General features: G+C 42.7%; 1 protein-coding gene across 1 annotated transcript in view; it reads left to right on the forward strand.

Annotated features, from left to right (window-relative positions):
• Positions 1-811: 811 nt before the first annotated feature.
• The window catches only part of LOC311226002 (collagen alpha-1(XVIII) chain-like), a 107,125-nt gene continuing 93,201 nt past the window's right edge, over positions 812-14,735 (forward strand). The window contains exon 1 of the mRNA XM_084311384.1: positions 812-1,898. Coding sequence (XP_084167510.1) covers positions 911-1,898 — 988 coding nt within the window. The 5' untranslated portion in view covers positions 812-910. The remainder of the gene's footprint in view (positions 1,899-14,735) is intronic.

Here is a 14,735-nt window from a genome sequence, read left to right on the forward strand (position 1 = left end):
CTGGGGTCCCCTGGAACCCACACATTGAGCACCACCGTACATGTATTGGCATATTGATCATTGTTGGATTAATTATTTGTTGCAATATTCTCATAGAATGTCATTCATCTCAACAGGTGTTTTAGGGACTTCAGCTATCACTACCCCACGCTACAAACCCTCACCACAGTATATGGCGTTCCCTTTTTGTGTAACCCTATAGAAATGTGCAGATCACATTACCAGCTTAATGCTCTCAACATTTTTCTCTTCCCATTCCTCAACTAGTTTCCACATAGTTTGGACTTTTTCTCTCTCTCTTTTTTTTTTAAGACCAATCTGTAGTTTCTTATTATCATTTTTGCACAAAGAGGAACAAGTCAAGGAGAACAAATTGCTCTTCTCTGTAAAACATTGAAAGCGCCGACATTTACATTGAAAGGCAAGGCGGCCGCATTTCTAAAGGTATCAGTCAGCAATAGAGACCCTTTTCACCACTGTGACAAAAGAAGGAGGAAGGAGGAGCAGGGGGAGGACAGATTACCAGGGCAGCCAATAAGGAAGACACCTCCCCCCTGTGCCCCCACCCCTCCCTCCACACACACACACACACACACACACGCACGCACGCACGCACACACACACACACACACACACACACACACACACACACACACACACACACACACACACACACACACACACACACACACACACACACACACACACACACACACACACACACACACACACACACAGACACACACACACTGCTTTGAATAAGGCACTCCTCTTCACTTTCCCTCTGCCTGGCGGGCTGTGTGATTGGGGACTGAACAGTTGAGCTGGAGGAGTCGCACGAGGAGTGAAGCAGCAGTGTGGGCATGGGAGTCTGATCAAGCCGGTGGACGTGCATGTGAGTAAGACGGGGATGAAGATGAGGCTCCAGCTTGGAATTTACTTGATGTTCTTGGTCCTATGGGTGGACCGTTGCGATGCGTGGTGGTTCTCCTGGACTGACGATGCCCTGGCGTTGACGCCGGACCGTGAGGGCTCGGGTGATCCGGCGGGTGGCGAAGAGAACATTGCAGGGGTCGTCGGGGCGGAGATCATCGACGTGGTGACCGGGATCCGTGAGTCCGTTCAGACTTGGGACGGAACCACGGAGGCAACACCACTGACCGTGTCACGACCCGAGAGCGGGCGTGTGTCTGGTGCTGTCGGGACGTCGCCGCGTAGAGGCCAGCCTGGTAACGGTAACACTTCATTAGAGGGTATGGGGTCTGGAGAATCTGGTCACTTGATGTTTTCAGAGGAGGAGAGCGGGTCTGGATCTGCCTCTGAGCTAGGGTCAGAATTTACATCAGGGTCAGGTCCTTGGTCTGGCTCTGAATTTGGGTTCAAATCTGGTTCAGTGTCCCAATCTTTTGGGCCTGGATCAGGAGTTGAAGCCAGCGACCAGTCTTTGATCAATACTTTAAACAACCAAGTTGAGAGCCAGCCACCAATTAGAAGTCAAACACCAGTAGCTAGTCCGGCAGTAGCAGTAGAATCACCACGCTGTTTGATGTTCGATACTACTCTCCCTCTCTGCTCCTCCATGGGAGTGGAAAGCTTTGCCGTGCCCAATCACCTCAACCAGAGCAGTGTTGAAGAGATCCAAGTGCTCTTGAGCGAGTGGGCATGGCTCTTGGGCTCAGATTGTCACCATAGTTTGGAGTGGTTTTTCTGCCTGCTCCTGGTGCCAAAGTGCGGCCCCCCGGGCCTGCCACCGGTCTTGCCTTGTCAGAGCTTCTGCAGGGTCCTGCGGGACAGTTGCTGGAGCCTCCTGGACGAGGGCCACCTCCCCGTGGAGTGCGACACTCTGCCGGACGAGGAGGATGATGGTTATCAGTGCTTGTCAGTTAGTAACAACAAAGGTAATCACTGGTTAGAATGGATACCGGCTCCGGAATTCATTTTCAACCAGTCTCCCAAAATCTCCCACCCCCAAGTGTGTCTGGCTTTGTCACCCAATACCCCAACATTTGTCTTGGTCACCACATGGTGTCGGCCCTGTTAACTCCATGCTCTGGATCCCTGCACGGCAAGATGATAAATGAGATAAACCAGCATGGTTCATTTTGCTACTCCCCACTGCAAAGTGTGCGAAAAACAAACAATGACTAACAAGCATGGCACCCACACTGTTTATTTACTGCTTGAACCTGTTGCATGTGTGTGAGTCCCATGTATTTTGGTTGGCATGTGAGTCATTGATAGTTTACTGTTGTGCGCACACACAAACGCGCGCGCACACACACACACACACACACACACACACACACACACACACACGCACACGCACACCCATGGATTGCATGCTTCATTATCAAATCAGCTATGTAGGTTTGGTTTGCTTTTTACAAATCAATTAAAGCATGTCAGAAACCCTATGATAAAATGAAATGATACATTTATGCATGAATAAAATTGTCATCAATTTGTTATAATGGTAATATCATAAAGCTGTATTCAGGCATGTATAAGCGACACATTGTCCAGGTACACATTGTGACGGGTTGAATTGATCAGATTATATAATTAGCAAATGCTGCAGACCCTTTGATCTTTCCCATAGGTTTACTGTTCCCTTGCTCCATCCAGTATGTGGGGAGGCAGCATGGAACATTATATGAGCTGAATTAGTAGCGAGGACCGGCAAGCTGTAGATGTTTAAGTACATCCGTACATGCGTTCTGTCTTGGCATGCAATCATGGCATCAGCCCGCCACCATATACCGGTACTGTATCCACATTTCCTTATAGCATCTCTTTGAAAATGGCTAGCGGGCAGCTTGATGGGTGTTTGTGTCGACGAATGGACACATTTAGTTGGCATGTTACATTGAGCGCATGAAGTGATCATCTTTGCATCAGCAATTTAACTCTAAAGCAAAGGTGGGGAAATAGCTGATAATACTATTTCTTACTAGATTTGAAGTGTCTAAACGCAGTGTTCCCTAATCTCATTATAGTTTCTTCCTTGATACAACACTGATCCCTGGTGTCATGTCTCATGACTAGACTTTTCGCTGTTGTTGTGGGACAATGACAGGCGGGTCTTTGGCTCAGGCACGCCTTGGCATATCACTTGACCACATGTTCAACTCCAATCAACTCTCTTCTTCCCTCTGCCAGAGCAGTACCATAGCCCGTATGCTGGTGGTTTCTATGTCTACTGTATGTACTGCAGTTTTGTCTGCACATTTTATGAATAAGGCTTTTTTACCTCTCGGCAGAGAACAATGGATTTCCTATTTGGGGAAAAAAATAAAAGCATATATATATGTATGATGCTTGGTATATGTATATGATGTAAAGGCAAATTCCAAGTTAAACAGTAAGTGGCTGAAGGAAATGAGGCAGTAATTGCCCCATAACTGCCACATAAATCTGAGCACGTCTTCCGGGGAAGGAATTCACCACCATTGGAAATGTGGTCTTATTTCCGAGGTATCAGACTAGCAGTGGTATATCACAGCTATTGTATAGGTTCCACCATGGAATGCCTGCTTGTTTGCTGGGATGCGTTTGAGTTTCATTTTAGTGTCTTGTCCTCCACTCTCACGCCATATCAGTAGCCCTTTGCGGCTGTGTCTTTTTACAGCGCTGTTATCTCTCCGCCAGCATGCTCTATTGACAACCTTGAGTGGACAAGCTGTCTCTGGTTCCAGAACACTAAAGTGAATCTTAAGCTTCACAGGAGTGTAGCGGGAAGTCCAATGAGATTCCCTGAAATATGTGGGGAATGCTAGCCAGCACAAATCTGACATTGCAAGTAACCTTGGGCAACTCAAGACTGCTCCCTTTACTGAGTTAGTTAAATTGTATAGGTCTTTGGGATATTGGTTGGTGCCTGAGGCGAGAATAACCTCAAGGTGTAACGGGTCTCTTCTCTCAGCCTCTGCAAATCATCCTTGGCAAGAGAGAAAGCCCCCTCACTCAAGGCCATCTGGTATCACTCATTCAGATTTCAGAATCTGCCCTCTTAAGATATTGCAGATGGACACCCTGCGATTGATGGTTGAGAGATCCAACACAGAACCCAAGACGAATTGGTTTGGATGTAACAAATCAACATCTCATTGAGTTACTCCCTCTCTGTGAGCTCGCTTGGGGGTGCTGCTGAATACAGACACCAGTACAAGGATTCCTGAAGATTCCTGATCTGCTTCCACAATGATTCAGAGGTCACAGTTGCCTACAGTATTCCTATAAACAATTTACTAAATGCATTAATGGGGCCATATCATGCTTTTTGGGGTTTTCCCTTTCCTTTAATGTGTTATATATAGCTGGAAGTGCATGTCAATCGTCTGCAGAGTTAGAAAGCCCAAAGTCTACACCAAATACTCTCAGACAGAAAACACTGCTCCTGAACTGCTTGAAATGCCTCCTTTGTAGTCCAGCCTTTTCTTCCGTTGTAGTAGTAGTTAGTAGTCCAGCTTTCTTCCGTTACTGCTCTACTTCACTATGTAACACATTGCATATGGGTGGTCCTTGACTTCTGTGTCTCTTTTTCAAGATGGTGGCTCGCTCGTAAACCTTCTCTTTTTCCACCTAAACGGATCACTAAAATATGTTTCTAACTAAAGGTTTAGGCGATAAATAGCATATGCAATTGCTGTATCTTCATTCATATTTGATCTGCAACGCCTCGTTTGACAGTTTGAGCAGAAGTCAGGTGCCTCCGCGCATGCACGCTCAGGCATGGGCAGCAGCAGCACATTTGCATTTAAAGCTACAGACACAGAAACAGCCCATTGAGAACAGGACTGAAACAGAGGGGTATAGAGGCTATAATGCATAATCTGAGTGGTATTCAGCAAATATAACTTCAAATACATGTTTTGGGGACCTCAAAGACCTATATTAACTTGTTGTAAAGGAGCATAATATGGCCCATTTAAGTTCCTGTTATAGTGAATAGGAAAGTCATTTTATGTATCTGGAATTGTGCCATAGGATTCATAGTCCATCGACATTGCAGTGGCCAGCTCTGTCTGAGTCGGTGGTCAATTGTTAACGGAGGTGGGCTTTGAGCTTTCAGTGGAACGAGGTCACACTTGATTAGCCAAGCTAATGTGTCACACAGCTCTCCCTGTAAAGGCCAAACCATTTATTGACCTGGTAACTTTACCTCCCACCTACACCCCAGCAATGCATCCACAGAGCCTCCACAGTGGTATATCAAGACGCTGTTCGCTATCTGCTGTTCCACTGGCTTCATGTGTGGGAGCAGTGGGCCACTTTATCTTGTTGACCCCCCCCCCCCCCTGCAGCACCACACCAGCCCACTCCTTCATCATTTGGCAGTGTCCTGCCATGGACGACTCTCTCATCACCTCCCTTCATGATTTTGAGCTGGAATTTTGGGGCGGATGCTCAGCAGGGGTTGTCGACATGTGGCTCTCTTTAGTTTATTGTGCCGCGGAATACAAGGGAGCAGTTCACATGCTGCTATATAATGTGTGAATATAGCCGGTGCATGTGGGAGAGTTGTCGCCCGCCATGGGAATATTGCAAAGATATTGGTTCTATGGATGAATGGTTTACAAGAAGTCTGTCAGATGGCGTCTTTACAACAATGGCGGGCACCCCACTGGCGCATAAAACGATCGTTGTGGCACAATGGTCCATTTAATTATGTATTTTCCATGGTTACCAGTCTTGTCTTTGAAAGATGGTCATAGATACCAGGGTCCAGGGGAAACCATAGGCAACTGGCAAAGTTCAATAACTCAAATTAGGCTGTTTACTGAAATTAAATCAAAATTGTTCCCTGGCCTAAATAAAAAAAACAGTGCTGCATTCAGTGTGAGATTGTGTGTTCATGGCTTGTAATCTCCTGGAGTTACTAATGGAGGCCTGACACTGATTAGCAGTAGCATGGCTCCACTGAAAGGAGTGTGATATTGTATCTCATGATGGGAAGGCCCAAAGCTGGCACAGCTGCCTCATCGTGTTTGCCAAGGAAACATTCTGACCTGGTGTTCAGAGGGTTCCAATTATGGACACACAAGCTTGGATGGTTCAACTTGGTCTCCATATGTCTTCAGCTGGGTTTGAAAAGGTGAAGTCCTATCTCAGCAATTCCAAGTAGTCATGCTCAAATCATAGCAAAACACATTCAGAGGTGCTTCCTCAGTGCCTACCTTCAATTTATGGAGTGTAATGTTCTCCTTTTACAGTATGTGTATTTTTCCTGAGGGATGATGTATTTATGAACTTTGCGGTATGTGGATAGGTTTTGTTTTACTACACCTTGTACGCCACCTCAAAAACTCTCTGTTTACACTCGGCGCTGTGAGACAGCTTAAGTGCTGTTGGGATTACAGGTACATAGATGAGTTGAACAGTATCGTATTACTCCCTGAGCACATCTGGAGGTGGACATCATCCTTTTGTGACCTCAGTTTTACAGCTTGGTCCTTGTGGTGAGCTTGAACATGAAATTGTCTTCCTTAATGCCATGGTGTGTTCTTCAAACTATTGCACTCTGCCAGGGCTGTTTTGTTTGATTTGTTCCATTAAACAACATTTCTTGAATGTATTGCCAATTAGTTGTATTATTTTGACCCATTAAGGAATAGGATTTAATTGAAAAGCATCATACTGTAATATCATCTTCTTGACAGTTTAATATGCCCCCACTATTTTGAATATCCAAGGTTCCCTTTTTACAAGTTAAAGGTGCACCTGGTAGTTTTGGAGGAAAACGAACCTCTGAAAAGTCTAAATATGTCTTTAATATTGAATACATAAAGTGTTACAAGAGAAAACTATAAATTATATGTTTGGCTGTTGTGCACCTACTCTTCCACCACCTTTATCATCTTGGTTCACTTAGATTTTCTAGAGGTGAGTTAGAGGTAATTATTTCTTCTCAGAACTACCCGATGCAGCATTAAGTGAAAACAGAGACCTAACCATGGTATCAAGTCTGTAGACCTATAGTAGATAAGCTGTGCATGATTTAGGCCTACATCTGGCCGGCTCCAGTAATTGATTGATTGAGTAAGCCGTTATAGCTCTGTGTGTTATAGCTCAGACAATAAACATGCTACCTAAAGGTTAACCTAAGAAAAGTAAACATTGTGCCATACCCATTGGCACAAGATAAAGATGATAAAGCACTGTTGTCTGCAACCCAGCTACTCCTAACTAAATCACACTTATCAATGCTCAAATACTGTATATGGAAATAGATGGCAAATCCCAGGGTCAATGAAGGTGCAAATATGTAAGGGATAATGTATAGCTACGAGGTCATTGTCGCAGTGAAGGTCAATTATTTTGCGACAATGACCTAGTATAGCTATACATTATCCCGCTTATTACATGGCTAACTTACTAACAATATACCTAATTAATTTTACACCCTCGACAAGACGAGATCAAATGCAGATCTGTGCAGTTGTTCTGTGGTTCCTCTGTCATCGCCGGCAGCCGGCAGGTGTGTGGACTTGATTGCACTGATGTAGTGCAGCTGTGCATAATGGTAATGCTTAGCTTTCGTGACTGCGATCAAAATGCTTGATTGTGATTGGTCAATAGCGCTCTGTTGCCCCTAACAGCGGTCATTATTGCGCATTGCCCATGACAGCGGTGAATTATCGAGAAATAATAAGCGCTATTGACCAATCACAATCAAGCATTCTGGCGAATGAAAACGCCATGTAATAATAGAAGTGAATGTAAACATGTTTTCTTGTTGATTTATACCAAACTTGTGCTCGATAAATAAACTCCTTGACTGTAAATATGTATAGTATGTTGGTTTTTCTAGCAAAACTAAGCTCTATTATGTACTTGTACAAACTAGACATTTGCTGTCTGTGGCCGACAGCGGGTATATCCCTGAATGTCCCGTATTCTCAAATCCATCTTTTGACCATGCCCCTAATCAAAGCCATTGAGAAATAATTAATGTTTTTAGTTTCATGATAATAGCGCCACCATGAGGCCAGATGACCCACTTCACAGGCCTCCTTGCTATTAATCCATCAAGTTTAAGGCATCCATCAAGTTTGGTGGAAATCGGACAGTGTGTTCACCACACAAGTAACTAATCATTTCCTGTTTACCATGCATTTTTTCAAAATATGATTGGATCTGGCGGTCATATGGTTTAGCCTATCAATTATCTTGATGGCATGTTAGATGTTAGTCCACACAGCAAGTTTGGTGAGAATCAGGTGAACATGCTAGGGGGAGTAGGGAAAAAAGTGTTTTACATATATCTTTTTTTATAATGGCAGGAATGCCAATATGATGAACTTCATACTGTACAGTAGGGCCTTATGTCAACATTGTTGTCCATGAGTAGACACATCTATAGATATAAGTTGCATGACTGTTAGGGCTGTCTTAAATACTTCGAAGCTTCGAAGCTTCGTTCGATGGCACAAGCTTCAAACATTTAAAAAAAAATCGAAGTTTAAAAAATAAATAAAAAATAAATAAAAGTTAAATTTTTTTAACTTAAATTTTTTTTTTTTGTTCGAAGCTTGTGCCATCGAAATAACGTGTATCCATTCAACTAGCTGCTGTACTGCTATGGTAGCTAGCCTAGCCGCAATGCTATGGCCGATCCCATTCACGTTAGCATGTAAGCTAACAACAAGAGCTTTACTGTAGGTTTAGTCTCTCGCTTTTTGAGACATAAACTCTCCACTCTTGGTGGTACATTGTGTTGATGACTCTGCACCCCCCCTTAACAACTGTTTGTATTGAGCCGTATTGTATTGTACCCATTCTGCAATGTTAAATAACGTTTATCCATTCAACTAGAGCTATACTGCTATGGTAGCTAGCCTAGCCGCAATGCTATGGTCGATCCCATTCACGTTAGCATGTAAGCTAACAACAACAGGTTTAGTCTCTCGCTTTTCGATTTTCATTTTTTATTTGTATTTTTTACTTCGATTTGTGTGTGTGTGTGAACAATCCACTTTATTTATAGAGCACATTTAAAAACAACAAAGTTTACCAAAGTGCTGTACAAGTCCCACAACATAAGATAAAAAAATAAATAAACAAAATAAAAAAGTTTTTTTTTTTTTTTTTTTTTAATCGAAGCTTCGAATTAAAATCGAAGCTCGGCCCCGAAGCTTCGATTGCCAAAAAAAGCTTCGAAGGTCAGCCCTAATGACTGTATTGCTAACGGATCAGGAGATATACTCATGTGCAAGTTTGGCCTGATGGTGGCGCTAGAGGAAGGTCATGGGGTCACCAAAATCAACACAGTTCTTCCTCTAGGGGCCATGAATGTGCACCGCATTTTTTTTTTTTTTAAAGTTTGACATTGTTGTTTGGGGATATAATTAACATTGTAAAATCACGGTTGAACCGAATTGACACATAATGCAGTTATTATAATCAGAGAGTGGGCAGATCTGAAAACAAGATGGCGAAGAGTCTTTTCCATCTAGGAAACACATACTCACATTGTGCTTGTGACCACATTTAATTTGACGTTTAATTCACTTGTAAAACTTTGCGTTAGGATATCATCGACAATAATAGCCATAGCCTAACTGAGAAGGTCGCATCTTGCAAGGGCATCAGGAGGGTTGACATCTTTACGACCAAGGGACTGTGATTTTCATGAGCCTAGAAGTGAACTTTGACTCCTCATAAGTACAGGTCTAGACCGCTGACCACGTTGTTGCAATGTGAGAGAAAGGATCATCGCCCTCGTCTTCAGGCCCCCGGGGGATGTTTTGATTGGTGGCAGAGCATGGCCCCGGCGGAGGCCAGAGTTCACCGCGGCGATCCAGGTGTTTCTGATTCTGCCCGCTAATCCTGGAGCCGTCACTTCCTCACTCACTTTCCTTGCTTATCGTCAGAAAGCATCAGAAACCCACTCAATCCCGATGGACCTCAGAGTAGACTATGCTCAAAAGACGTGTTGTTCTACTCTATACAGCTCGATCAACCGGGGTTACCCCCCCATGCAACATATGAAGGAAGGTGGAAGTGTTAAATGTCTCTGGAAGTTGTGGGGAAACTTATTCTTTTTATTCCGGGTTAATAAATAGTTGTGACAAGACAAACCAGGACATAAAGCCAGTGCTGCCATTCAAGAAACAGCTCTTTTTCTTTGTCTGATTGGCCGACAAGACTTGTTAAGCTGTCATTGGTGGAGAAAGGCTTTTTCGGAAGGCTGAATTGAGATTGCTCTTAAAATGCTAATGGGGAACCCGTCTGCACACCCAACTATTTTTGATCAATGAGCAGTGATGTACCTGAACGCGTTCAATGAACGATCGTTCGTGAGTGCGTTCGTATTTTGGGGCGAACGTGAACTGAACGTACTGTATTTCCGCTAGATGAACGTAATTGAGAACGCGTTCATTCTCAGCGCTGTATAACGGCGTTCAAAAGTGCGTTCATTCTCAGCACTGTATTATAATGGCGTTCAAAAGTGTGCCAGATTTCATATGCCTTTCAGCCGAAAACCCAGTTAAAACACACCGTAAACAGGCTTCAAAATAATGCGGAAAACCACCCAATCTGGCAACCGCTCTGGGCGGGGCTTAGGGGAGTCGGGTAGTATAGCAGCAGCACTCGCACTTGCTCTGCACTCGCTCAGAGTCAGACTCTACGGCGGGCGGCGGCGTATGAGCATTTAGTTAAACGTTTTAGTTAAAGTCAGTAAATGTTTTGCACTTTGAATATTGAACTTTGAGGTACAACCTTAGTTTCATACCTCAGCCTGGTTCCTACCTCGTGTTGTGTTAGTACAGAGTTATGTCGGCACATGTTTTATATGTTATATGTTTGCACAATGACTACTTTCACTTTTGGTACTTTAAATATATTTAGATTATTATACTTAATAAAGACCATTCAAGCAGCACGTTTTTCCTCAAAATATACTGTAGAGATGAAAGCTGCAGCTGCTACTAGTGTGGACTGAATGGGCGGCAGCAAAGCGTTATGGAAATGCCAGTATTCTGTGGTTCTATATGGTTTGTGGCAATACATTTGACAAATAATAGCTTGCAGCAACGTATTGAAAAAAGAACTATAAACTATAAATTAGTTCATTTTTGAAACCATGAACTTTAGTTCAAAATTTTGAATTATGAACTATGAACTGAACTAGTTCATTTAAAAATTTGTGAACTGCGAACTGAACTAGTTCATGTAGAAAGTGAACTTTCCCAACACTGTCAATGAGAATGAATGAATGACCGGCCAGCCTTTTGGTGACAATGCCAGGACATTAAAGGAACATCAGCCAAAGGCATTCCAACTGCATTTTGTAGATCTGGTCATGAAATGGTCTTACTCACTTACTTTGGTATGCATGGGCTTTACGTTTTATACTGGCATCTACTACATGATGTATCACTGTGTATCATTCTCTTTGATAAGTTCATATTAAGGGAAACCATTGCATGAAAAATTGGAAACTTGAATTACTTTCAAGCTGTAATATTGCTGCAATCTAGCTGCAAGAAGCAATATTCTTCCAGAAATATTTCAGATTTGTCTTGATTAGTTAATATGTCTTGATTAGTTAATAAGGGCATCATTCCTCCATCAGTGAGACAAGGTACAGCTAGTGCTGAAGAAGGTCGAGGTCAGTTCACTTTCAAGTTAGTCAGTTGGATTTTCTTCAAATTTTTTAAACACATTTTGCATGAGAAGTTTGTCCTAGTATCCATTCAGCCAGGTAACAAATAATGTCAGCATATTAACAGATGTTTGAGAATGAATACTCCATCATTAGCAAATAAACCAGGATGCCGTGTCAGAAGAACTCATGATTCTGTCAGCTGTCATATAGTGAAGAGGGGGGGGGGAGCAGACATGATATTGATGTTTTTTTTTATTGTGTATGTGCCATCTGTTGGTAAATTCTGAGCATAGACTAAAGCGTGAACATCTGGTCATCATAATAGGTGAGCTATTTCAGTAATGAGTGGCTTGTGTTGGAATGTCGGGCACACACAAGCGCATGTACACACGCGCACGCACCCACACACACACACACACACACACAAAAGTTGTCTCCTTTTAGCATCGGGTAAGTGCTATAGGAGAGACATGAAGGGTTGGCAAGGCACCAAAAAATCAGATGATTGAATCATAGCGTTGATATTATATCGTGAGGCGATGATATTCAAGAGGGAGGGGGGGGGGGGGGGCAAAATAAAACCTATGAATGATGAACTCAAAAGAGACTCAGCCTCTGTTTTGAGACATGCGTCCCACATTCCAACTTATTACTGATCCACAAGTTTAATCTGCTTGCAAATCAGTTTTCTTTGGCGAGCCACTGCCAACCTATGGGAATGAAATAGCATACTTCTGACTGAAATAACTGAGGCCTTAATTGTTGCCAAGATGAGTCCAATGTACAGTGCGGTGCCAAAGCTGCGATTTAATACAAAATACAAGCAGATCAGCCTACTGCTTCTATATGGAACATGTCTATATGCCATAGATACTAAATGTGAAAACTGGGACATAACATGATATTTTACTCAACATATTAGAGAGGCCTGTTTTCCCACATGAGGGAAATGTGAAATGGATACAAAGTAGGGTGCCGTTTGAGCATACCTCTGGTGGAGATAGTACAGAAGACAGGCTGCTTGTGTGGACTTGCAAACACAGGCCCACTCAAGGCCCCCTCAGGGCTGTCTCATTCTCACATCATCAGAGCGAGGGACCCACAGCCTCCCCAAGGTGACAGGGCCTCTCGCTTCCACCAAACAATGCTAAAACATCTTTTGGTCGGCTCATTGTGTCATTTAAGTGGCCATTGCCTGTTAGTTACACACAGAGCACTTGTAATGTCAGGATCGTATCTTGTATTATAGGGGATATGGGGCTACAGCTGACAGTGATTTTCAGATTAGCTGACACCTCTTTTGGATCAAATGTTAATGAAAGCTATAGGAACAATCAGATACTGGAGTTCTCTGGTAGCCTAGAGCGGTGGTTCTCAACCTGGGGTCTATTTCTCCCATGAGAAAAGAGTGACTATTCCGATCATAGATTAGATACACATAGATTTTCTCTCCGCTGGTATCTCAGCTATATAATTCTTAATCATACCTTGTCTAACAACACAAATCTTGATGGAAAGATGGGGGTCCCTGAGACAAAATCTTACCGGCACCAAAAACCTGCTGCCTAATGTGTAACAATTTGAGGTTCCTTGACATTAAAAAGGTTGAGAACCACTTGATAGGGCATACTTGTTCCAACTCATGTGTGTGTGATTTATTTACATTTTACAGTGGGTTACAGAGAGGCTGCATAGACCTTGGGTTTTAGCTGAATACCAAATATGCTTTAGCTCTTAACAAAGCCACCTGCAGACTCCACTGATCTACAGTATTCAAAGTGCAACAGGAAGGCTTTGAAACATGATTTAGAACTGGCACATTAGTCACCGGGTTATACCCCAAAACCGTTCTTCAAAGGACAAGAAACGATGTTGATGAATCTACCAAAACAGTAATTAAAAAAAACAAGTATATTTTTCCTCTTTAATAAAATATATATATATATATATATATATATATGTTTTTAAGACAATCAAACATATCTCTTTGACCAACGTAGGAATAATGTTTACTCAGAGTTGCGATCCAGAAAAACAAGGATAAATGATTCGCCAACCTTTGCATCGGAATGCACAAATACAGTAGATGTCCCCACTGTGAACCTCCAAAACAAGGATGATTTGAATTGGAAGAGTTCCCCTTTGTGTTCCATGTATTTTCCAAAAACCTCCCCAATTATTATGCACTGACCCGTCCCCGACAGAATCACCCGGGGTGACGAGACGGGGAGAGAAGATATTTGGGGGACACAGCTGTTGCGCCCTGGAGTGGGGACATGCAGCAGATGTCGCAGAAGTGAAGGGCTTTTGCCTCTTTGTTCTAGTGTTCATCTGATTCGGGTGTTCCGCTTAGTGCTGTTATTTTATAGTTTGAATCAACATTCCAGTTATTAGAGTAGAGAGTAGGTGAAAATGTGTTTTAGCGATAACATCAGCCAGCTCAAAGGATTTGAAGGTTACATGACGTCAGGTTTGGTGATGATCTGTTGCTTTGCCAAGAAGCATTCTTGTTTTGTTGTCGATTTGCTTACATCTGTGTTCAGCTCTCCTGAATCTCAAGCCATGGGATAACGTTTTAATGGCTGTAGGCATTTTTTTGTGCTGTTTTAGCACACATGTAGTTTACTGATTAGATTTTAGTTACTAGAGTTGGCATACAGGTATATTCGAACCACATTGTCCAATAAATGGCTCATTCAGATGGAATTACACAGATAGTAAGTTCAGGCTACAGTAGCTTAGATTATATTTATTTATTCTCTGCCAGAAATGTGTCTTGCATACAAAGAAAGTCTTCACAACATCAATAACGCCATGCCAGATACCAATACACCTAGTCTATTGGCGGTTCATGAATGAATGAAGGCACAAAATGCCCTGTTGAATCTAAATCTAAACGTCAGTCTCAGGATGGCATTTGCCTTATTAGCTCATTCAAATCATATCCTCATGGAGTTCTTTGAAATACTTTTTTATTGTTGGATTTAAAAAAAAAAATTAAACAGGGTCATTGTCTGAACCCACACAAATATTAGGGAGCTGTCGTTATCCAAACTGTGGAATTCCCCTTCTTCCCCTCGTCAGCTAAGGTTTCATCACTTGACTCTGGTGTCACATCTGTCAA

The sequence above is a fragment of the Notolepis coatsorum genome, assembly GCF_963971535.1.
Source record: "Notolepis coatsorum genome assembly, chromosome: 3".
NCBI lineage: Eukaryota > Metazoa > Chordata > Actinopteri > Aulopiformes > Paralepididae > Notolepis > Notolepis coatsorum.